Source organism: Cervus canadensis, chromosome 23, assembly GCF_019320065.1.
Source record: "Cervus canadensis isolate Bull #8, Minnesota chromosome 23, ASM1932006v1, whole genome shotgun sequence".
Lineage (NCBI taxonomy): Eukaryota > Metazoa > Chordata > Mammalia > Artiodactyla > Cervidae > Cervus > Cervus canadensis.
Genome location: NC_057408.1, coordinates 35083342 through 35107935, shown reverse-complemented (window position 1 = coordinate 35107935; position 24594 = coordinate 35083342). Strand labels below are relative to the sequence as shown.

At 57.3% G+C, this 24594-nt stretch overlaps 1 protein-coding gene across 50 annotated transcripts in view; it reads right to left on the bottom strand.

Annotated features, from left to right (window-relative positions):
* Positions 1 to 24594, bottom strand: part of CELF4 (CUGBP Elav-like family member 4) — a 312290-nt gene that overhangs the window by 230195 nt on the left and 57501 nt on the right. For 44 of the 50 annotated variants that reach the window (XM_043444150.1, XM_043444193.1, XM_043444163.1 and 41 more), the window contains exon 2: positions 1323 to 1405. In XM_043444150.1, coding sequence (XP_043300085.1) covers positions 1323 to 1405 — 83 coding nt within the window. Of the gene's footprint in view, positions 1 to 1322; positions 1406 to 1514; positions 1634 to 24594 lie in introns of those variants that run through there. The other 6 variants (XM_043444185.1, XM_043444186.1, XM_043444187.1 and 3 more) reach the window with 1 other exon arrangement.

Genomic DNA, 24594 nt, shown 5'->3' with positions numbered 1-24594 from the left:
TCTTACAGAGGGCACCCAGAAAGTAATTACTATAATATATGTGCATGTAGCCGCGCCACTAAAAAACCAACTGGGGAACGACCACCGTGCCAGAGCGGGGCTCCACACAAAAACCTGAGCGGGGCACGATTTCCATACATTTGCATCCGCGGGTGTGTTATTAAGATGACTCAGCCCCGTGCTTTGCAACCACAAATAACAAACACAGTACAAAGGCTGTCTTAATGGAAGGAAGGCCCTCCCCACCCCTAAACGGGTAAAGAAGGCTCTCTGATGCAAAGGAAGCCTGCCCCCGACCCGGGTTGGGCTTTCTCTCTGTCTACCTGGTTAACCTTTCCCTCTGCGGGGCAGAAATAGAAACGTGTGTTTACATACGGTTTGCTTGGTAAGAATGTAAACATGCATGTGTAAATATTGGTGAGCATACATATTAGAACACACGTGCTTCCCTGCAGTGTCCATTGTATAAGCTTAAACAAGGTACATCTTAAAATTCTTTATGCCCACAAACGCTCACATCTTTCCATTTATCTTTAGATACTCGGCCAGCCGTATATCTACCCCCCTCCCGCCCCCGCCCCCATCTCTCTGAACCCACAGGAGAGACCGCGCAGACCCTTGACCCGGTCTACACTTCTTATTTTATGGTGATGAACTAGCCTCGATAATAGCCATGGCTGATATCACACCCAGTTAGGGGGGCCATAAATAATTCTCTTCTCCCCCGCACAGAAGCTATAAACCAGGGCTGAGGCGCGATAGTTTATCAAAGACGAGGGCTGGCTCCTTAAATAAACCGCGGTGATCTCACTCGCGGCGCCGCGCCCGGGCGGGTAGGCGCTCCCTCCCGCCCCGGCCAGGCCCCCACCCCAGGAACCGCGACTGTCCGACGGAGATCCGCGGGTGTTCGCGCGACTCCGCCACCGGAGGCCCCGCTCAGGGGGCCCGGACATCCTGCGTCCCCACCCCGGGCCGCCCGCGCCGGCAGCGCGCGGAGCCGAAGCCCGATCGGCGGTGCCCGGGAGCGCCAGGGGAGAAGCCGCGCCCGGGCTTCGCGGCAGCGGCCAAGTTCGGCCCCCCCGCCCGGGGTTCCGTCGGGCCTGGACGGCCGGGTGCGCGGGCCGCCAGGCGAGGTCCGGGCTCGGCGCCCACGCGGCCGTTTCGCAGCCCGGCGCCTCGCGGCCGCCGGGGGCCCGAAGGGCGGCGCGCCAGATCCGGGGCGAAGGCCCTCGCTCCCCGCGCCGGCCGCGCCGCCGCCCGGCCTCCCGAAGTCGCCCCCTGTCGGCGCGCCCGTCGCTCGCGCCTCGCCGGGCGCCACTTACCCCGGGCAGGGTCTTCTGCTCGTGCAGTGCGCTCTGGGCCTTCAGCGCTGACTCACGCTCGCAGTAGGTGAGGAAGGCGCAGCCTGGGGAGGGAAGCAAGCGCCGAGAAGGGTCAGTGGGGGCGCCCCCCGGCCGCCCACGCGCCCGCCCGCCCGGCTCCGGCCCCTCCCCGCTCTCCGTCCCTCTCCCCACCTCTCTTCTCTCTCCCGTGCGCTCTACTCGAGCTTTCCTGCCTCCTCGTTTTCCCCGGTGCCTGCTTTTCGTCCCTCTCGTTCGTTGCTTTTCTCTTTCGCTCCTTGGGCGAAGTCTCCCCACTCAGCATCCCCCCCTGCCACGCCCCCTCTCCCCGCGGGTCTCTTACGGTCCCCGCGCCCCGGGGGCGGGGAGGGGGGCCTGCCTGCCTCCGTTTGGGTGCTCTGCTATTTCAGCTCCAGCCCCATACCTCCCAGAAAGGGGCAGCTTCTACCCCGCACCCCCAGCACCTCTGGTCACTCTTGATCACGAACTCCTCCTGTTCTGGCCCCCTTAGGAGGGATGAGGCAGGGACCCTCCAGGCCTTTCAAAGGCTCCATCTGTAAGGAGGATCCCAGGCCAGGCTGTTCCTAATGAAGTGAACCGGGCTGTCCGTGTGTCCCCCGCCCCAGTCGGCTGTCGGGTCTGCAGTGCTATCTTCACCCCCCTCCTGGAGGGCTTGGAGACCAGACCCCCTGTCTCTAACTCCCTGGGGGACTCCAGCCGCACTCTGCGCTGCCTCAGTCTTCCCTCATGTGAACAGAGGGGGTTGACTAAAGGGTCTGCAAAGTCCCATTGCGTTTTCCCCTTGCGTGATTCTGACAGCACCTTACCAGGAAATCTGGATTTTACAGAGCACCGTGCCTTACTCAAGGGGTGACTTTTTAATGCTGGCCCTTCAGGCCCAGAGACAAGGCAAAGAGAACGCCTGTGGATGGGAGAGTCCCCTCAAATTTCTCCGTGTCAAGGCTTCTCCCTGTGCCTGCAGACGTGGCTGACGGTGTCTTAGGGCACTTAGGGCCTTATGGAAGGTCAAGAAGTCAACTTCAGCCAACAGCAGGCTTGAGTTTCATGGGGGCGCAGTGGCCTCAAACTTTCCAAAGTTACCCGAGGCCCCAGAGAAGGCATCCTGCAAACCGGCCACAGTCTCTGTTTCACTCTCTTCTTTCTCTCCCATATTTCACTCCCTTCCCCATGATCTGACTGCCCAACCATCTGAGTTCACCACTGTCCCCACCTTTCCTTTGCTCTCACAGTCTTCTCACACACTCTGCATTTTCACATCTCCCAATCCCATCCATCTTTCAAGAATCTGGTCAAGGTCCACCTCCTCCAGGCAGCCACCTTGACTGGTCTGATCCAGTTTAAGTCAACCTCCCTTCTTAACTGCCCACAGCTGGCCAAGTGGTCATTCTCATGGCCATTTAACAATTATTTCCTGAGCGTCCTTGTGGCAATTTCTGTGGCAGGTCCAGGAGCCCAGGCCCTCTTGTAGAAGGCTGGTAGGAGCCTTATCATCAGGCTCCGTGTAGCATCTCATTTCCCTGGGCATAAAGTGCTCCCAGCGTCCTCTGCAGTTGCTGACTTCCCCATCACCCAGTAAAAAGCTCCCTTCCCAGGTGGCGCTAGTGGTAAAGAAAGCGCCTGCCAACGCAGGAGACGCAAGAGACATGGGCTCAACCCCTGGGTCGGGAAGATACTCTGGAGAAGGAAATGACAACCCACTTCAGTATTCTTGCCTGGGAAATCCCATGGACAGAGCAGCCTGGTGGGCTACAGTCCATGGGTTTGCAAAGAGTCGGACACGACTGAAGTGACTTCACACACTGGTATCCTCCTCTTCCATTTTAAAAACTGGTCCTGCCTCCCTTCCCTCCGAGCTTCAGAGAGGAGATGGAAGGAACTGTATGTGTGAGGGAGACACAGAGATGGGGAGAAGGAAGCAGGGAGACAGAGCTCTGCACTCCCAGGGGCTCTCCGCCTTCCCATCCTCCTCCTCCTGCCTGTCCGGAGCTGGGAGGAGCTGTGAGTACCACGGAGCCTCTGTCCACTGCATGTCATCCCTCCCCAGCCAGACTCTGGATCACCCCTCCTCCCCGCTCCCCGCTCCCCGCTCCTCCTTCCCCGGTCGTGGCAGACGGTTATTGATGGAGACACTTGGGGACTGAAATGAATAGCGGTCAGAGGCCCCCGTGACGTCGGCCCTTGTGCTGTTGCCTGCCTCTCCCGGGGCCTCTTTCCTCTTGTCCCCTCACTGGCCTTGTCCTCCGCCCGTGCCTGCCTGCAGCCGGGAGGCGGCCGCTGTCTCGCTGCAAGCCGGCAAGCCAGCTCAGGACAAGGTCAGGGGCAGGTTTGGGGGAGGAGGAGGGAGGCAGGAGAGGAAAGGGAGGAGGGGGAAGGAGAGGAAATGGCCACACTGTCTCTGTGGCCCAGGATACCAAGGAAAGGATTTCAGAAAGAAAAGAGAAAGAAAAAAAAAGAATCTGTTGCTTTTGTCCAGCTTCCAGGAATCCTTGCCACAGTTTTTTTCTTTTCGTTTGAGGGAGAGCTCACAGCTGTGTTGTGAAGCAGAATCTGTGAGGGACCCTCAGGCCCTGCGTGACCTCCCCTGTCATCTCCACCTCCCGACTTCACCTCCTCCCCTTGCTCCCCTGCTCACTCACCCGTCTTTCTCCTGCCTCTCCGCCCTGCCAGGCACACTGTGCCCCCGGACCTTTGCACCTGTGGTTCCCTCTGCCCAGAAGGAGCCCGGTCTGCTGTCTGCATGGCCGTCTCCTTCCTTCCCCTCGGGTTTCGCTCACATGTGACCTCTTCAAGGATGTCTCTCCTGACAGCCTCACTGAACGCAGCACCCCTCAGCCCCACAGGACACATTCCTGCTCTCTGACCCCTCGTCCTGCTGGTGCTTCTCTTTGGCAGCCCTTACCCCGAAATATTAACATTGTTTGTTTGTTCCTTGATTAGCGTCTCCCTGGCTCAGATGAGGTCAGGACTTGACTTTGTTCTGTTTCTGCTTGGTTCTCAGTTCCCAGAAAGGGGCCAGGAACTCAACGCACGTCTGTTGAGAGCATTGAATCCTGAACACCTCGGCTACTTTGGGGGTGCTAGAGGATGGGGGGACTTGGGAGTGGTGCAGGGAGCTGATCAAGGCCCTGAAGACCTAGAGCCACACTGGACTTCCATACCAGGGGGGTCAGAGGTTGCATGTGAGAGCTGATGGGTGGCCCGGGCAGGAAGACTTTGTTCCCGAGGCCTCCTTGAGCCCATCTGCTCAGGCCCTTGACAGCGTGGTTGCCATCGTGGTCCTGCTCTCATCCCCAGCAGATCATCACCCCTAACGGGGCTGATACACACAGACAGGAAGCTGTGCTCGGCCAGGGCTCACTTACCGGTTCCTCTCTCTTGAGTCCCAGTCGTCTGATCTCTAACTCCCTTCAGAGGCTGGTGGAGAGAACTATTAAACAATAAGCGAGCGTTAACAACCTCTGCAGAGCTCTCTGATCGCAGAGTGCAGTGAAAACACAGTCACTCTGGTGGATGGGAGCGGGGACTCAGAGAGGCAGAGTCCTTCCTGGCCCTCTGCACCTCTGTGAGGACGGACCAGTCATACATGGGGGCCAACTGGTGCCCACCCACCCGGCCTGCTCAAACCATCTCTTTGGCCAACCAGGTGCCCTGTCTGATAGTCTCCTCTTAGGAGAACTGTCTCACTACAGCTCTATAAAAAACTCAGAGACGGACGTGCAGGTGTTAATTGCTGGCTCCAGGTGCTTGAAAGGACCTCGTTGGCTCCCTTGCTGGGGGCAGAACCCCAGGAGTGGCTGCTCGGTGGAGATGGGACTTCAGCTGGGGATTCTGCCTTCACAGGATACTGCAGAGTGCAGTGGGCCTGGGTAGAGGTCAAGGTGGGGGCCCTTGGTGGCCAGGGGGGAGAGGGGTCCCAAGCCATCCTCCTGGACATTTGCTGAACTGTGACTTCCTGTCCTCATCACCGCTTCTCCCAGGAAACTGAGGAGGGGGCTCCGAGCTGTGAGGGGAGTCACTAACTCTCCCAGGCTCACCTCCTGTAAGAAGCCAAGGTATCCCCAGAGACACGCCCTGTGAGGCCCCTTGGGAATGCTCAGTCTAGTTGGGAAATGGGGTTCTTTCAGGGAAACAGCCTCGTTCTAATCCAAGACTGGTGGGTGGAGGGGAGAGTGAGGCTGGTACCAGGCTCTGCACTTCAAGGCTGAGAAGCTCTGATGATGGAGAGCCCCTCCCAGGGATGGGGCTGGTGGCACAGACATCTAACCTTGCCTTCAGGCCCAACACTTGCCTTCCCAAGCCTGATCCTGCCCATATCCTTGTGCTCACAGCAAAGGAAACACGGATCCCCTGTCGTTGTTTGGAGAAACAATAAAATTGAAAACCATCTAAAGATTTCTCAGTGCCATAATGCTTTTATGTTTAAACTGTGGAATACTCTACAACAGTCAATAAGACGAAATGGTTCTAAATGTCCAATGTGGAAAGGCGCATTGTCAGATGGGAGAAGCAAGTTGCACAGTAGCGGACGCCACGTGTGTACATCAGAGACATCTCCACGACTCCCACACGCACCCATATCTGTGCCTACGCCATAGCACAAGGTCTGCGAGAACTCCCGCCAAGCTGAAAACAGGGACGAAGGGGGTAGCGGATGTCTCTCATGACTTCAACATTTTTTGTTTTGTTTGACACATTTAGACCCAGAATGTATTCATAATGTCACTTATATAATTAACTTTAAAGAAAAGAAACTTTGCTGAAAGAGGAAGATGGAGTGCAAAGGGGGTGGGTGGAAACGAGTGAGCCAGATAGGAGGCAGGACCCGTTTCGAGGAGATGGACAAAATTCTCTGGACGTTAGCCTCCTGGCAGGTTCTTCAGGAAAGGCATTATCATGGTGGGTCCTGTGATGGCCCTGGGTCAAAGCTTCCTCTCAGCTCTGGGACTCGAAGCAGATTCTCTCCGCCCAGCAAGCTGTACATGGTATTCGTTTGGGTCCTGTGGCCCCTGAGTCCCAGAAGGTATCTGGGCTGGGCTGAGGATAGACTCCATGCTAGGACATAGAGGCCTCCCTCCCCCCATACCTGGCCCGCTCTCCAGTTTGTCTGAGACCCAACTGGGTGTGTGGCGCTGATGGTGGGATCTGAGGTGGAAAGTTGCGGGAGTGACTCAGAACCTCTGGGTGAGGTCTGACCTCCTCTCCCCTCAGCCCCTGTCTTCTCCATCCCCCGGTCTGCGATGTTTGTCCCAGCTCCAGCTCATTACCTGACTCTCCCACCCTTCAGAATCAGCGCTTTCTAGCCACAGCCTCCTGAACATGGGAGTGAGCGGAATAGAACTGCAGCCTAGCAGGGCGGGAGCAGCTTTGGGAATTCATCAGGGTGGGCGTGGGAGCAGGCAAGTGTCACACTTGCAGAAAAGTCACGCCCAGTGCGGGCACCCGCTGCTTATCCCCTGGCCTCCCTGCAGGAGAAGGACCCCTCTGGCCCCCCCAGACCTGCGTCTCCTCTGCTGCTCCCGGTTCTACTGCGTGCGCTGGACACGGGTCCACCCTCACATTTCCTCATGCGGCCTTCTGACCTGTTCCTTCACCGTCCTTATTTACTCGTCCTTCTGTCCAGCAGCCTCATGTCCCGTATCCTTGAAGAGGCTGTCAACTCCGTGATGTGTGGAGACAGCTTCTTCTACAGGGAGGCTGAGCCTCTAGCCCGAGGGAACTGAGAAGGGTGGGGGAACCCGACTGAAGGTTTGGGGCTCCGCAGAGAAAGCAGGAAGCGCTGAGGGCGGAGGAGGAGAAGGGTGTGGCCCCCGGGGAGGAGGTGAGCCAGCTGGGGAGGCAAGTGGAGTGGGCGTCGGCGGCTCAGGAGGGTGGCAGACGCCCTGCTCCAGCGGGGCAGCCGGCGCTGACGGTGCAAGGGCGCAGCTGATTCCTGAGAAGCTGGGCGGGGTTGGGGGGGGGGTGCTCTCCCACGTGAGGGAAAAACACAGCGCCGCAGAATTAATTGCACGGAGATGGCAGTCATTTACAAAGCCCCCGTGTGCGGGGATAAAAGGCCTTGTCATTGTGAAGTGAAGGAAGTACAATTTCCTGCCCAGCTCGGAACAGGGCTGACGCCTGCCTGGGGTGTAAGCGCTGCGGAAGGGCACACTTCCGAGGCGCACCTCCTCCCACCCCAGCCGGGCCTTGGCTTCCTACTAATTGAATTACAGAATTAGCCAGAGGAAGGTGGCCCTGGAATAGGAAGATCTGGACTTTAATAAAACATCAGATCCTCAGGCCCTGCACGTGGCTGGCCTGGAGGAAGCGAGGGGAAGCTGGATGTGAGAGGGGCCAGGGACGGGGACGGGAAACCGAAGCCCACCAACCAACCAGGTAGACCCAAGGGTCAAGGAGGGGCTCCCTGTTCGGAGTGATTTTTCTCGGCCCGGAATCTCCACGCATCCGCCTGCGGTGGTGCCTGAAACCCCACCTCAGCCCATCCTTCCTTGGTGATTCTCCTCCCAGCGTTCACAAAACAGACGTGGGCCCCACCACAGAGAAATCGAGGCAGACTGTCTGGGGGTGGATAGAGCGAGGGCGAGAGGGAATGTCTTCCAGCTTCCCTGGAAAGAGGGTTACTGGCTTTCTGGGAGCAGGTCTGTCCCTCCATCCAGTCCCTGCCTCCCCCTGCTCTGGGTGAGCAAGAACTGCCTCCAGGGTACCTCTTGGGTCAGATGCCCCCTTCCCGCGTGTGGGACAGACACCTGCAGGGTCAGTCCTCGCATACATACTCTGCCCCTGGGGATCTTTCCCCCGCCCCCCCTGCCCCCCGGGTCTGGGCCTGCCCTGGGTCTGCGCCTTCTTCAAGACCCAGCGCTTGTGTCCTGCTCTTCAGCGAGGGCCCGAGAGCCTACCTCCGCCTGGTGGTCTCACCTTCTGTGGATTCCTTTACAGCTGCACCCTTGACCACTATTCATGACTTGCCCCAAGGGTGAGCCCCGTCTACCCCTTTAATCTGTGAGCACCTTGAGAGTCTTGAGAAATAAACCACGGGGCTGGCCCTGCAACGGTCTCTGCCTCTATTTTCCAGTGCCCAGCCACAGGCTGGCTCCTTTTGCCATCTCCCCAGGACCTGTTCTATCTGTTCCAGTTTCCTCAAGTCATTCCATCTGGACCTTACTCCCTCCCTCCCCCTCCCCCCGGGAGTTCTGAGGCTCTTCTCTCCATAAGAGAGGGACGATGATTGTCCACCCACATCATGACGCTCTTGCTTCTCCACCTCCATCAGGGGAAACCTGAGCCTCAGAACCACACCCTTACCGCTGTTGCCTCCTCCACGCCTCCCTCCTTTGGACCTCACTTGTCCTTCCAGGGGACTTCCTTGGTGGTGCAGACAGTAAAGCATCTGTTTACAACATGGGAGACCTGGGTTTGATCCCTGGGTTGGGAAGATCCCCTGGAGAAGGAAATGGCAACCCACTCCAGTACTCTTGCCTGGAAAATCCCATGGACAGGGGAGCCTGGTAGACCATGCAGTCCATGGGGTCACGAAGAGTCGGACACGACCGAGCAACTTCACTTTCACTTGTCCTTCCAGGAGTGACTAAGCCGCCCTTCCTCCAGGAAGCCTTCCTTGACTACACCAACATCTCTTAAAGTCCTTAGCAATGGCCCCTCTCATTTGGCAGTTAGAAGACACATCTTTGTCTCTCTCACATTTATATGTGTCTGTCCGTGGGGAAATAGTGTACTCTAGGAGCTGCCAACTCCAGGGTCCCCTTCTCCTTGCAGTGACAGACATCACTGAATGCAGTGGTTACTAAAACCCACTGTGGGCCTGGCTGGGTGAGAGTGGGGAGATGGCTGACTGTAGGAAAAACTGTGTGGAATGGGTCTTAGATGGGACTCCCCCTGCCCCAGCTTGGGCCCCCCGGAAATGGCAGGAGCCATCCGTCTTCCTTCGAGGAGGCCTGGGGGGTGGGGATGATGGGGCCACTGGCAGGCGGGGGAGGTGGCTTGTGCCCTCAGCCAGTGAGTCAGGGTGCTGGCCTGCTCCCTTCTGCAGGGCCCTCCAGCACTGAAACCCCACCCTCGGCCCACAGCCTGCTTCCAGCCTCAGCACTGCCCTCCTGCGTCAACTCTCTTTACACCAGAGACTGCGGAGGAGTTTGAACTCAGGTGAGCTCTGAGTTCAAACGTTTCTCGGAGCTAAGCGGATGGTGTGGTGTGAGGGACTGGGCCTGGCTCCCCGTGACTGTCTCAGCTCTTCTGCCCTCTGCAGCCACAAGACGCATGTGAGCACGGGGCTGTGGGACCTCCCCAGACCTAGACTGGGGAGCCCCAGGGGATGGGACCAGTCCTCTCTCTCTTCCTGCGGGCACTGGGCCAGGCCCAGTGAGTTCAGACCCAAGGACCTAACGGGCTGTGGGCCTTGGAGGATGAAGGCCCAGTGGGCAGGCCTTTGCCAAGTGCCTGTCCCTGCCAGTAACCCTTGTTTACCCTCTCAGCGCTGGAGAATTACATGTCTTGTGTTGGCTGCAACATCTTTATGGCACTGTGAAAAAGGACAAGGAGCGGACATGACATATTGATGGCCTCTCCCCTTTCTCAGCAAAGAGTTCTCAGTCTGTGGCTGGAGCTGACGGGCCCGCGAGGCTCAGGGGTTGGGGACGGGTCCCGGGAAGGTGTCCGTCAGCCCTTCTAAGGCCCAGCCCTCGAGTCAAGTCCAACCTGCTTCATGACACACGCGCTGGGTTTTGCTCGCGCCGTCAAGCGGCTGCCCCTGGGCCCCGGCTCTGGGCTGGCAGCGCCCGCTGTGCCCAGGATGCACCAATTTCCCCTTTGGTCTTGCAGGGAGTTTTTAACTCTCCGCCATGCTGTCATGCCTGCGAGCTCGTGATTCTTACACCTCAGGGCAGTCTGGGGTTTTATAGCATCTGACAAGCGGGGGGAGCCTGTGTGACCCGTCCGGTGATGGGACAGAGACCTGGTTTGGGGCTCAGATCCTGCCTTTCCCTTCTGAGCCCCTGGGCAGGGTGTCAGGAAGTGTGAGTGGGGACCCTGGGGGCCCCGATGCGAGATGTCATCCCTCCACGCCCCTTCCCCTTTGCAACTGGGATTTGGGGTAAGGGGCTCAGGGATATCTTCTTTCTCTTCCTCTAACGACCCAAGGGGAGACAGCTGGGCTCTCTGGGGGGCTCCCTGGACCGCCGACCCCTGACCTCCCTCTAACCCCCGGGTGCCGTCTCCAATGTAAGAGTCAGGTCGTGGGCGCCTCCACAGACAGCTCTATCTGAGCATCAAGGTCGGATTTGAAATGCGCGTGGGGTATTCGTTCCTTCCACAAACACCAAGATAACAGCTCGAGCTGAGAAACTGAACTCTGCCCGCTTCTGATGAACCTGGCTTAGATCTTCCCGCTTTTGAATTTTCTTAGTTCAGGGTGCCCCTGCTGAGACACTAGGTGGGACTCCGTGGGAAGCGACCACTGCTCACCGGGCCCCACGTGAAAGGGGCTCTCCAGGACCTCGTTGCTGTGACCCCAGCAGTCGCTAAGCTGTGCGGGGTAGGGCCCTTGAGAAAGCGAGTCCGTCTGATTGACCTGAGAGGCAGACCCGGCCTCCGCCTCTGCCCTCTGCCTGCCCCTCTCCACGCCTGCCTGCCTCTGGGTGCCTCTCCCTCCTCGCCTGTTTGGCCAGAAGTGCAGAGCCTTGCTGGCTGACTTCGGCCTTGCTGCTGACCCACTGGACTCCTCAGGGTGCGGGGCTGACATGGGGCTGGAACTGAGCCCCCAGCGTCCCCAGTGTTTGCCGGACGTGTACAGGTTCTGTGCCCACAGAGGAGCCAGGTGAATACTTTTTGAGCTGCATAGAACTCCCCTTGTTGGAGCTTTACCTGGTTTTTGGACAGGATAAATTGGCGGGGTGGGGCGGGGTCACTTCCCCCCCAGGATCCCTTTCCCCATGCAGAGGAATCCCTCCTTGGCATGACCCTAAAGCCCCGGGCGCCCAGCCCGCAGCTGTCCCCAGCCCACCCACAGACAGCTCTCTACCCCCACGATGTCCGGTGGGGTGGGGGTCAACCTCTCTGACTCCTTCCTCCTCTGAAGGAGAGGCCATCAGACTCAACAGGCAGGGGGCTGATGAGCCCCTTGGTCCCTTCGGGGGTCATCCTGAGCCATGCTCCCCACAGCGGGTGTCATGTCACCCCTGGGCCTTTATTCCTGCTCCTCCCTGCACCCCCAGGCTGCCTTCCCTGCTCCTGGGTCCTCTTCCAGACCCGCCGGCCATCGGAACCCTCCGCAGCCTCCCCGCAACGGGCCCTTTCACGTCCAAGTGTCTGAAGCATGAAAGCAAGAGTGAGGTTGAACAGCTTTCCGCTGTTCTCATTTGGGGAACTTCTCCCCAGCTAGACTGCAGCTCATGGGGCTGTGTCTCTCCTCCTGTAACCATGGCAAGCCCTGGGATGGGGGCTTCACCAGAGCAGCTGAACTGTTCAGAGTTAGGGGGAGGGCGCGCCGCACCGCTTTGATAGCAAATGGGCACCCAGGATCCACCGGTGAGGTGAATTAATCTCACCTCTCTTCTCCGGCTCCTTCCTAACAGGCCCTAATTCACTTAAAGAACAACAACAAAAAAAAATAGAAACACACCAACCAAGAAATTCCGACCTCAGCATCCAAGACAGGCTATTTTGAAAAGACCAATAGCCAGGAGTCCTATATTAACAGGATCAATGTTTGGAAAATGTGATTTTCTTTTTAAAAGCAGAAAAACAATCTCACCCAGTGCAGGCAGGCCATGGTCCAGCTCTCGGTGGAGGACGCTGTTCCCTCATGATCCCGGTCACTTAAGCCACTCTTCTGGCCAGGCTTTGGGCCTCACCCAACGTCAATAAGATAGGCTCAGTCACAGGCATTTAGCAATATTTAACCTGAGGGCTGTGGCCAGGAAGTAGTCAGCAAATGTGACTGGGATGCTGGCTTCAGTGTGTGAGCATCGAGGCTGGGATGACCCCCACCCCACACGCCCACAGAATCCATCAAGAAAGAAGGCTGAACTAACTAATCGGTTCACTGGTACTCAAGACTCAACAAACCCTGTGCCTGGGATCGGGGTACTGTCGTCTGTGGATGGAGCAAAAGTTGCTTCATACCTCGTTCATTCATTCAGTCCACGACCATTTATGGATAGACCGTCATTTGCCAAATGATGAAAGACATACCCCCTTCCCTCTTCTTCTCCTTTCTTTTACCTTCCTCCCTCCCTCCCTTTTTTCCCTCGTTTCTTTCTTTCCTGCTTTAAAGGAGCTGCCAGGTAAACACACTTGCAAGGCCAGGTAGCATGCCTGCAATAAGAATACCCACTCAACCAAGGTTGGTGTAGGGCTCAGCAGTGGCATAAATGATAACAGCAAACACTTGGTGATTTGGGGTTGTATCTTGGGCACTGTTCTGAGTGCTTTACATGTACTGTCTCATTTAATACAGTAACTGTACAATGTAGTACAATTCTCCCCATTTTACAGATGAGGAAACTGAGGCACCCAAAGATGAAAGACTTGCCCAAGGTCTTGTGGTCAGGTCCGTGGTGGAGCTGGGCTGTGACCTGGGCAGGCTGCCTGTTGCACATGTGACCTTAGCCATGGGCTCTGACCCTCGTGGAGGAGGACACTGTGCAAGGCCTCCCGACTCTTGAACCCAGAGTGACCTCCAGCGAAAGATGTGCTAGGAAAGAGCTCTATGTGGTGGCACTAGTGGTAAAGAACCTGCCTGCAAATGCAGGAGACATAAGAGACCTGAGTTCGATCCCTGGGTTGGGAAGTTCCCCTGGAGGAGGAAGTGGCAACCCACTCCAGTATTCTTGCCTGGAGAATCCCATGGAGGGCTACAGTGCATGGGGTCATGCAGAGTCGGACATGACTGAAGCGATTTAGCACATGTGTGCAAAGGTGCAGACGTGTGTGCAGAGGTGTGAGTCTGGGGCCTCCGGAGTTGTTTAGAAGGCTGGAGCCTCTGAGGGTAGGGCCCCTTCAGAGCTCCCCCAGATACCTTCCCAGCACCTTTCCTTGGCTTTCCCCCTTGTCCATTCTTCCTTTCCTCTTCTCTTTTCTTTTCCCTTCCTTCCTTCCTTTCCTTGTTTCTTTCTCCCCACCCCCCACCCCCACTTCCAACATCCACCCTCCCTCCTTCCTTCCTTTCTTTTCTGGCCCCACGACTGGGGCCCCTTATTTTCTCCTGTCCATCTATTCCATTTCCATCCTGACTCCTCCAGGATACACCATTTTTTTCCGTCTGGAAACAGCAGTCACATCTGACCCCGGGGTGTGCCTCTAGGAAAACCATTTAACCCCTGTGGCCTGACGGCCTCCATCAGTAGGATGTCTGAATCCTGGGAGATGGCTGAGGATCTGGTTCCAGCAGTAGCCTCTGTCTTCTTCCTGAAGCCCCCTGGGATTGGGCCGTGTGTGTATCCCCCCCGCCGGCCTCAGGTTCCTTCCCCGGGAAGTGGGGACAATGACGCTTATCTGCCGGGGTCGTGGGTGTCCAGCAGAGTGCCTGGCATACAATTAATGGGGAGGATTACTATTGCTGCCATTTTCAGTAGCAGCAGTTGTGATGTGATGCTAAAGATTCCCCACAGTGTGAAAAATAGCTTTGGCATTTATACTGTCTGCTGGTGTCTGCTGGCTTTGCGTGGGACCTGCGCGTCCCCCGCGTAGACACTCACAGGGACTGGGGACCCCGCGTGTGCTTCCGGCCCCGGCACAGGCCGGCTCGCTGGGGGCAGGCTGACTGATGGCTGGCATTGACAGCCTGGGATGTGAGTGTGTTTTGTTTACCTCATGGATCTAATATGCTAATGACAGGGAGGCAGTAATGAGCTGGCAGGGACCTGGGTGACAAAGAGCTGGCTTCATGCTTCCCCAAAGAGGCACCTCTGTGTCGATTGTTTCTTTTGTGAGAGGAATTGTTAAGACCTGGGAATGTGAGCTGGGAGAGCTGGGGAGAAGTCGGGGGTGGGGGGTGTCTCACTCAGAAGTGGTGCAAGACCTGCCATGGGGGGGTAGTGGGCCCCCCACTCCCGAGGGTGGGCACGGGCTCCTCCACCCTGGTGGGGAGAGGATGGCTGTGGACTGGGCACTCTCATCCGTGTTCCTCACTCAGTTCTCATAGGGCCCTGTGAGCTCTCTGATGGCAGAGCGGACCTGCTCACCGTGGACCCTGGTAAGCCCTGCTCCCGGCACGTGCAGTGGCTGGAAACACCAAATGCCCCGGTTTCACATTTGGATGCCAACCAAAAACAATCTCGCGATAGGTGAACCCCAGCCTCCAGCAAGTCACCAGCTCTCTCTGGACCTCAGTCTGCTTTTCTGTGAAATGGGTCTGATTTCCCTGACCATGAGTTGTGTCTCCAGCATTAGCACAGTCCGGCACAAAGCAGGTTCTGGTGTATATGATGGATTTGTCAGTAAGTGAATGAATGGGTCCATCCTAAAGGAAATCAGTCCTGAATATTCATTGGAAGGACTGATGTTGAAGCTGAAACTCCAATACTTTGGCCATCTGATGTAAAGAGCTGACTTATTTGAAAAGACCCTGATGCTGGGAAAGATCGAAGGTGGGAAAAGAAGGGGATGACAGAGGATGAGATGGTTAAATGGCATCACCGACTCAATGGACATGAGTTTGAGCAAGCCCCGGGAGTTGGTGATGGATGGGGAGGGCTGGCGTGCTGCAGTCCATGGGGTCGCAAAGAGTCGGACACGACTGAGCGACGGAACTGAACTAAACTGAATGAATGGGGGAGGTAAGAGAGTGGGCAGTGTACCTCGTTCGTTTACAGGAGAGGAGAGGGACACGTCTGGAGGTCAAGGTGAGGCTCCCATCCCAAGAGCACACATTGGTCTGCGAGGGAAACAGCTCAGGCCTGCCGCCCGGCCTCCTGGAGGGTAAGCCTGTGAGAGGGCCGCCCTGCAGGGGCGAGCAGGCTGAGGCTGGGTGCTGGGCGTGGAAGGTCCCAGAGAGAACATGCAGGGAGCAGACTGTCCGCAGACGCAGGAGTGTTGCCAAGACTTTGCAGCACGTGGAAGGCAACAGGGAGAGCAGACTCATGCGAGTGGGTGGGGGCCGAGTCCACGCAGCATCCGCCCCCCACCTGGGAGACAGGGGGGCGGCCGGCAGGGCCAGGGGAACCAGAGGTGAGGCCTGACCCACTCCTGTGTCCTAGAGGCATGCATGGTTCTAGTTTCCCTTCTCACTGCTCAGGAGGGCCTGGGGGCTCGGTGAGCAGGGCCAGGTGGGACCAGCCTGAGGCCTGGCCTTGTCACCTCCATCACGGGGCTGACTTGGCAGCTGCCCGTGCCTCAGTCTTTGCACCCTCAGATTTCCCCTTTCTCTTGGCTTCCTAGAAATGTCCTTTAGACCTTTGCTTGGCCGAGCTGACTGAACCCTGTAGTCAGGAAGGCCAGCTTGGGGAGCTGAGGCCCAGAAGGAGGGTTGGAACCTTGGGGTGGTTAAAGGAATGTCTGCTGGGCTGCCCACTCCCTACCCCCCACCCCCCAGCAGCGGTGGCCCCTCTGCCACTGAGCAGGGGACCCTGCCCCCTGCTTTACACACCCGGTGAGGGGTGGACACTGGTTTCACATCAGGATGCCGACTGACCGAAGGCAACCTCTGGATAGGTAAACCCCAGCCTCCAGCAAGTCACCAGCTCTCTCGGGACCTCAGCCTCCTTTTCTGTGAAATGGGTCTGATATCCCTGCTCCCAGTGGGTGCTGCCTGTTTTCATCTGTGGGTCTGTAGATAGCGGTGGAGACGCACGCTGGGGAATTGGCCTCAGAGGTCCCCAGCGGTGCCAGACAAGGGGCCCAGAGGTCAGGCTGGGTGAGAGCAGGGGGTCCAGGACTGGGGTGAAGAGAGGCAGGGATACAGACGGAGACCCTGGATGCAAAGGCCCCTCAGCACGAAGTGCGAAAGGATCCAGTGGGCCCTGCAACTTGGATCAGAGACCAGACAAGGTCGCCAGCCTTCTGGGGACCCCGACTTCCCTGCCTGTAAGATCCTGGAGGAGCCCCAGATTCCTGCTGACAAACTTCCCGGGAATGAAGACAGGAGGCCGACTGCAGAGTTCTGGGTGCTAATCCTGCTTCACCCTGTGCCTCCATCACCCTGAAGGCCCAGGTGGACGTGGTTGAGCCCCCAGGTCCTGGCAGGCCTCTGGGGCCGGCGGCCCTCAATTCTTTTCCCTCATTGTCTACGGGCACCACCTGCTCTTTGCCCAGACTGGCCTCGGGAGGGAGGCGAGGACAGGAGAGGAAGACAGGCTGCCAGACAGACCCCAGTGACACCACCCAGCTTGGAACAGAGGAACATGGAGGAAGCTGAGAAAGGTGGCATCCCACCCAGTGGCCAGGGGACCGCCACGGACAGCATGGGGGAGCAGGGGGCCCTCATGGAGGCAGGCATGCACCCTTGGGCCTTTACAGAAGGATGGGGAAGGAGGGGGCATGCCACCCCTGGTGCCAGGAGTGAGCTTGCTCTGTGTGGGGCCCGCGGGGCAGTGGGCACCGGAAGTGAGGTGGTACCCAGTGTCGGGCCGCACGGGTGCAGCCCAGCCTTGCCCTCTCCTCCCTTCCCCTTCTTCCCTTCCCTTCATCACCAGGTGTCTCCCCCCAAACTGGGGTAGGAAGTGGGGTAGACGCATGGGGGCTCGACTTTGCACATTCCCCCCTGGTTCCAGGGGCGCAGGCCGCCTCTGCCTCCCAGGGCCAGTTCCCCCTTGAACCGCGGACCACAGAGCTGGCTGTTTTAGTCCGCGGGTCTATATATAGCGATGGAGATGCACACTCTGGAATTGGATTTGATGTAGCCCTCTGGACTCGAGCTAACTTTTGGGGAGTAGTTTTCTTGGGAGCCTGCCAGTCCAATTCCTCCCTCATGAACACTAATTACTGCACAGACCTTCTCCATGAAATCGGCGCTGAAGCCATTTCCATCTAGGCGGCTCTCCAAGACGAAATTTTTCTGCTGGGAACCGACAGCCGCAAATAAACCTACCATCGACTTAGCAACGGAGAGCAGGAGCGGGTGGGAGGCGGGGAGGGAGGAGGGACGCGGGGAGAGTGGGGGGGGGGAGGACTCCGAGGAGAGGGCCAGGCGTCTTTTCTTCCTTCTGTTCTTTATTTTGCAGAAAGGGTGTAATCAGCACTCAGGAACGGTGGGACAGGGAGTCTGGGGAGATGGCGCGGTGGCCTGGGAGAAGGGGCTCTTGGCTGTCTGAGCCTGGCCAGGGCCCTCTGTCCACTGCTGGGCACTGCGGTGAGAGAGTCCCCCTTCCCAGCCTCTCCAGTGTTTATTCCCGCCTTCCCCACCGTAGCCTCCCTGGTACTCCTGCAGGCCTGGCCCATGCCTAGCATCCTTGGTCTCGCCTCACTGAGGATGGCTGCCTTACGAGTTCCACCCATGATCTAGGGCCTGGGTACCATCCTGTTTCTGCCAGGCTGGGCCTCCTTGACCCTGCTAGGCAGCACCAATCCCTCCATTCTGAACTCCAGGGGTTGTGCCAGGCACCCAGCAGTGGGTGGGGTCTGTTCTGTTCTCTGCCCCCCTTGAAGTCTGCACATCAACTGCCAAGGAAGGGGTGGGCACTAAAGTTAGGTGGGTAGCTTACAAGGGCAGGTCCTTTTGGGTGCTTCACCACACCCCTGAGATTAAATGCCTTCTTGATTTTTTTTCTCAGAGAGCTCAAGGAGGATGTTCATGGTCATTTGTTACTTAGGAAGGGGCAGGGCTGGGACTTAAACCACATGAGTCTGCATCCCAAGGTCAGATGCTGCTGTTCGCTCTCTCCTGGCTCCCCTGGCACGGTTCTGGGGGCACTGTCTGCTTCCCGCCCACCTCTGTCAAAGGCGAGCCCAGGACTGTGCACTCAGCCCCGGTTCTCAGAGTGCTTGCATCTAAAGGGCAGGAGAACTTTCCCGCTGAGGTTTCTCAAGGTCTGGGGCAGGCCCAGAGAGCTCTGTGATCACTGGCCATGTTTCAGTTTCCAGCACTCCAGCCAATAAAGTCAGAGAGGCCCCCAGAGCCTGCAAGGGTCATGGCATGCTGCACCAACCTGGCCCTGTCAGCAGAAGCGCTGCTCCCTCCCTTGGCAGAGCCCGTTCTGTGTTCTGTGCTGAGGGACACGCTGCACTACGATCCCAGTCCATAAATCACCTCTCCCACATCCCTTAACTTCTGTTTTCTGAGACCCACAGCCCAGGATAAGGCACCCTCCCAAGTCAGTTATGCAACCAAGGCTTGGTGAATCCCTTCACCTTTCTGGGCCTCAGTTTCTCCATCCATCAAATGGGCACAACAATGCCTGCCCTAGTTCCCTTACCTGGGTGGCGGTGGGGAGTGGTGTGTGTGGCAGGGGCATCACTGGAGATGGCAGTAGTGTTACCTGGACATTGGTCATTTCCCTCAAGGCCACTGTCCCACACACCCAGCTTCATGCTCACCCTGGACCCTCCTGACCCCACCCACCCATCCAGGGTAGATGGGTGATGTCAGAGCTCACTCTCCTCTCTAGCTGAAGCTGAGAGACCTCCCATAGCAGGGGGGGGGGGCGGGTGAGGAGGGGAGAGGAACCCCTGGAAGAACTCTCTCTTAAGAGACCCCTGGGCCAAAAATCAAGAAAGTAAGACCCTGGGGCCTTATTCATGAGGAGAGCTATGGGGCCGCACCAGGTGATCTCTGGCTTTTCCCTCTCGGGTGTCGAGTGGGGCCCCCACACTGCTTGCTCTGCCACCTTAGCGGTGGTTTGGGGCAGGTTTCTTAGCAACTGCCTCAGTTTCCTCACCTGTAATATGGGAGACTAAGAACGCTCGCCTCTCTGGGTCGATGAGGGCTAAATGAGAACGCCTGTGCCGGTGTGGGGTCAGTGCGCTGGGCAGTGTCTGTAGGCCGTAAGGTCCTGGCCAGTGATGGAGTGCGTCCCGGTGAGCACCGTGCATGCGCTTCCTCACTTAGTAGAGTAGTTCTGCTTTCATTGTGCGTGTGTGCATGTGTGTGCGCGTGCGCGTGTCTCTGTGTGTGTTCATGTGTGCACATGTGTGCGTGTGAGCACGTATGCATGTGTGTGCACGTGTGCACATGTTTGTGCATGTCTCTGTGTGTGCATGTGTGCCTGTGTGCACGTGTGTGAGTGTGTGTGCATGTCTGCGCATGTGCGTGTTTGTGCATGTCTTTGTGTGTGCATGTGTGTGCATGCATGCATGCACGTGTGTGTGTGTGTGCGTGTGTGTAAACGTGGACTCCCAGAGGCAGGACCAGAGCATTGCCTCACTTGGCATCTGCGGAGCCGGTCCCAGCTCCCAGCATCTGGCCACTGTGAGAGACTCCTCAGAGGACCGACCTGAGCTGCTAGGGAGGCCGGTGACCACCAGGCCTGGGGCCCCCAGGGGCGGCGGTCCTCAGGCTCCAAGGGCCCCCGGGGTTAAGCCTGCTGAGGTGAGGGAGGATCTGGAGGTTTCTGGTCGAGGAGAGGAGGGAGCCAGCTCTCCTGGCAGGGACTGGGATCCTCTCACCAGCCTTCAGTCTGGGTGGCTTCACCGGGCCAAGATGCTTGAGCCTGATGAAGGCCAGCCCGGCCCACCCACAGCGCAGGGAAGGCAGCCGGGCTCCACACACCCTTCCTTTCTACAGCTCTTGTGTGCTCTGGTTTCATTTCCCCACTTAGATTCCTGGTTTATCTTCTTTCATAAAATCCTAACCTCCCTTCATCAGAACTAAGCCTAGCACCCATCACAAAGGCTGCCCCAAGGCGGGTGTGGCAGCGGGTATGTCTGTCCTGGATGGAGCGCAGGTGCAGTGGGCTTTTGGGGACCAGGTGGGGATGGCTGTGGGGCCAAGCCTTTTCCATCTAAGGTCAGTGCTCTCCTCCCAGGGAAGCACCACCAGTGAGCATCCTTGGGGGTGGGTGGGGTGGCAAAGAGAATCCTGGAAGCAGGCAGGGGAGCAGGGCAGTTAGAGATGACAAGCTTTGGTATCCGACAGACCTGGGTCCCTGTCTGGGCTCTACCGCATCCTGGCTGTGTGATCTCAGGTGACTTACTTAACCTCTCTGAGCCCCACTTTCCACGTTGTACAATGGATTTGATGTAGGCCTGTTGGAACAGATGTGAAGCTCCCTGTGCGGTGCTCACGTGTTTTTCGTGATGCCACTGAGCAAGGGTGTCCTCTGGACTGTGCTGCCCTGGGACAAGTCTGGGACACCAGGGCGGCGGCCTTGGCCCCGTTGGTAGGGGTTCCCTCCTGGGCTGTGGGCCCGCTGCGCCTTCCAAAGTCTCAGCCCACGTCTGTGTCTCCCCCTCCCTTCCCCACCCGCTGCCGCCCCCCTGTTCTTTCAGCATTCTCTGTTCCTTCTTTCAGGCAGGCAGCTGAGCAGAAAAACAAATCAAAGTTGCCTGCATGTCTTGGAGCCCGCGATGCTCCCACGAAGTGATCCCTTGCTTCCCATTACCCACCCCAATAACTCTTGTATATGGAGTGTGAAATAATTAGCAGTGGCAAAAATAATTTAGGAAACAAGAAGAAACTAATTGTATGAGCTTGTTTGGGGAAAACACAGCCGACCAAAAAGCCCACAGTGTCTGGAGGCCAGGGCAGTCTTGGACCGGCTCTGCGGAGGTCAAGCCCCTGGCTGGCCCATCGGAGGGGTCCCTTGTGAGACCCTCTCTCAGGACCGCTTTCTTCACTCGGATCCTCCAGGAAGGGCCCAGTGCCGTGGCCAGGACAAGCCATCCCCTTGGGCCCAGGGTGACTTCTCAGAACACATCGACAACCTCCACTCAGGCCATCCCATGGAGGCAGGTGGGAGGGAGGCAGTTATGTGGGGAGGTTGGGGGCAGTCTATGTGGTCACATGGCCTTGGCAACCTCCCTGAACTTGGGCTGGGGCCGCAGGTGGGCTGGAACGTTCCCGTTCCCTCTCCCACCCACCTGCCTTCGCTGCTCAAACTCCCCAGCCCGGAAGGATGGACGCCCGGCGCACAGTGAGGAGTTAGCATGTCCGGACCATGTGGAGCCTCCCTGGGAAATGGGGGAAACAGCCAGTGTCTCCTGTTCCCCGGCCCTCCTAACTCTGAAAACTTTGCTTCCTCCTTGCGTACATGTCCAGCTCCTGGGATCCTGCCCATCCTCCACGCCAGTGCTCCTTGCTTTCTGGGAGGTGGAGGGTCAGGCGCCCTGAAGTTTCCAAGTGACAGATGAAAGGAGTGAGGAAGGGATGGTCTCAGGGTCAGGGGATGAGGGGCCAGGGTGAAGAAACACTGCAGACGATCAGAGTCACCAGCAAGGCAGCTCTGGGTCTGACCCGGGTGCTATGTCTCGCCTTCCTTGCTGCGCTGGATGACTCAAGTCACTGGCCTGGATCCTCGTTGAGCGCATTGTTGGCCTACTCTGCTCCCAGGGACCCTGGCGAAGGTCCTTGAGGCCCCCTCCCCTCATCTGAATGACAGCTGGGCCCCGGGTGGGGAGGAAGCCTCTTCTTCACCCCACCCCACCCCCTTAGATAAGGAGCATTTATCCAGTTATTTCTAAGGACAGAAATCTCAGATCTCCCCCTCTGAGCTCCCGTCTGCTATCTCCTCGCTCATCTTCTTTGTCTGGGCTGTTAACGACAACCTCCTAATTTGTCCCTTGGCTTCCAGTGTCTGTCTCAGGCCAGCACGGCGATCATCCTGAGGCCAGCTTCTGATCTGTCACTTCCTGGCTTTGAAAGCTTCCGTGACTTCCGATTTCCTCTAAGATCAGCACTTATTTCTCAGCCTTGCCTCCTTGGTGCCATTGGTCTCTCCATCTCTCAGGTCTCGACATTGGAGAAATTACTTTAAACCTTCACTCCATGGTGAGAAGGCAACCGTCTGAGAGCCGATCTAGGTTCATACCAGGTCGGCCCTCCCCTTTGCTGTTTTCACCTGGAGTCACAGTGGCTCCCCCACAACCCTTAAGCCACAGTGGCCCAGTGTCCATCTCCCAGACACACCACTATCCGCTGAGCATCACTGCTTGGAGGGCTTGTGGTGCCTGGGGTTTAACTTGTGCAAAGCAGTGACTATTATTTTGCTCATTGTTGTTGTTCAGTTGCCCAGTCATGTCTGACTCTTTGTGACCCCATGGACGGCAGCATGCCAGGCCTCCCTGTCCCTCACCATCTCCCCAAGCTTGTCCAAGTTCATGTCCATTGCATCCGGTGATGCCATCCAGCCATCTCATCCTCTGATGCCCTCTTCTCCTTCTGTCCTCAATCTTTCCCAGCATCAGAGACTTTTCCAATGAGTTAGCTGTTCACATCAGATGACCAAAATTTTGCCCATTCCTGGACCCATTCTCCTGGATCCCAAGCTAGAAAGTAGGGAGCACTGCCTCCTCCTTCATCTTGATGTCCTCTGAAGTCATTGCCAAGGTGGGTATCTCCTCTCCATTCTGCCCTTGTCCAGGCCCAGATTTCGTCATCACCAGCTGCGTTTCTCTCCTGCAGTTCCCAAGAGTGGCCACCCCATCCCAGTGTCCCTGTGCAGGCCTCCTTGGGGCCTCTCCTGTCTCCTACGTCTTTTCCCTGATCTGGCTGAAATCTGGTGCTGAGTTGCCCTGGCAAATGAGACAGGGTGGGTTTGGTCAGGGTTGTGGAGCCAATGGAGATTGTGGCTGTTGAGCCCCGGGGGCGGGGGAGTGATGTGTGCACGCTGTCCGCCTGGGACCAGCACGTGGGATGAGGCAGCAGAAAGCATTTGGAGTCAGGAGGGCGACTCCCCACAGGCAGGCTCCTCTGGGCCCATTTGCTGTGCTAATTGCCTGACAGAATTACAGGGCAGGTGTCCAGGACTTGGGCTGTGGTCTCATCACACACTCGGCAGCTGAGGTCTTTGTGGAGGTGGGGGGTCGGGTGCAGTGGCGCCCTGCCCCCTTCTCCACCTCCTGCTGGGATGATAGATGGTACTAGGTATGCACAGGTCGGGCATGCCTGTTCTCCAGGCTGACAAATGCCACAGGTGCAGCCGCAGGGGACGCGAGCCAGCTGCTCCCATCACATCTGTGATGGGATGTTCAAGGTCACGCTGTGAGCTCAAGTGGTCTGGTGGGCTGCGGGCTTGGAGCCCCCTACTGCCACTGATGGGTCCCCTTAGCTATCCGTCTCTTCCTGGCTGGGGAAGCAGAGGTGGGAAGTGGGGAGGGTCCTTTGCTTCAGAGTCAAGCTTTCTCAACTGTGCATATGCCGACCTAAACCCTGAGATTAGAGTCTCTCTTCTCGGGGTGAGAACAGCCACCTCTGCAGCCTGCAGCTCTCCCGCCCCTGGGGTCACTTCTCCAGCTTCCCCAACATCTCTGCTGCATCCTGCTTACCTTTCTCCTGCCCTGATGTGGTCTTCACACCCCAGAGCCCTGTTTTGTCTTTTCTGGGATACCAGTCTCCCCTCTCTCTCCTACTGGTGGGGCAGAGGGGATCAGCCATTGAAACGGACTTCAGCTTAGCTTTCCCCAACTCACTTATGCAAACATAAACTTGATGGAAAAATATTATCCATTTCATGTCCTCTCTTCCAGTTAAAAAAATATTAGCACCTGCAACTGTCCATGGTAGAATGTGGAGGATATCGATTTCATACAGAATGAAGTATTTCGATATTTCGAGTTCTGGAGTGAGCACTGTGAAGCTGAAACCTCTAGGTACTAGGTACTCGGTGGCTGTGTGGAAGAGCCATGTGGAGCAGCAGGGAAATACAGAAAACAGTACCTAAGTGTCTGGCACCCCTCAGACCTGATCTTTGCTGTTGTTCAGTTGCTAAGTTGTGTCCGACTCTTTGTGACCCCATGAACTACACCACACCAGGCTTTCCTGTCCTTCACGATCTCTTGGAGTTTGCTCAAATTCATGTCCATTGAATTGGTGATGTTATCTAACTGTCTCATTCTCTGCCACCCCTGTCTCAGTTTGCCTTCAATCTTTCCGAGCATCAGGGTCTTTTCCAATGAGACGGCTCTTCGCATCAGGTGGCCAGAGTATTGGAGTTTCAGCTTTAGCATTAGTCCTTTCAATGAATATTCAGGGTTGATTTCCTTTAGGTTGATCCCCTTCCTGTCTGCTGTCCAAGGGACTCTCAAGAGTCTTCTTCAGTACCACAATTCAAAAGCATCAATTCTTCAGCTCTCAGCCTTCTTGATGGCCCAACTCTCACATCCGTACATGATTATCGGAAAAACCATGGCTTTG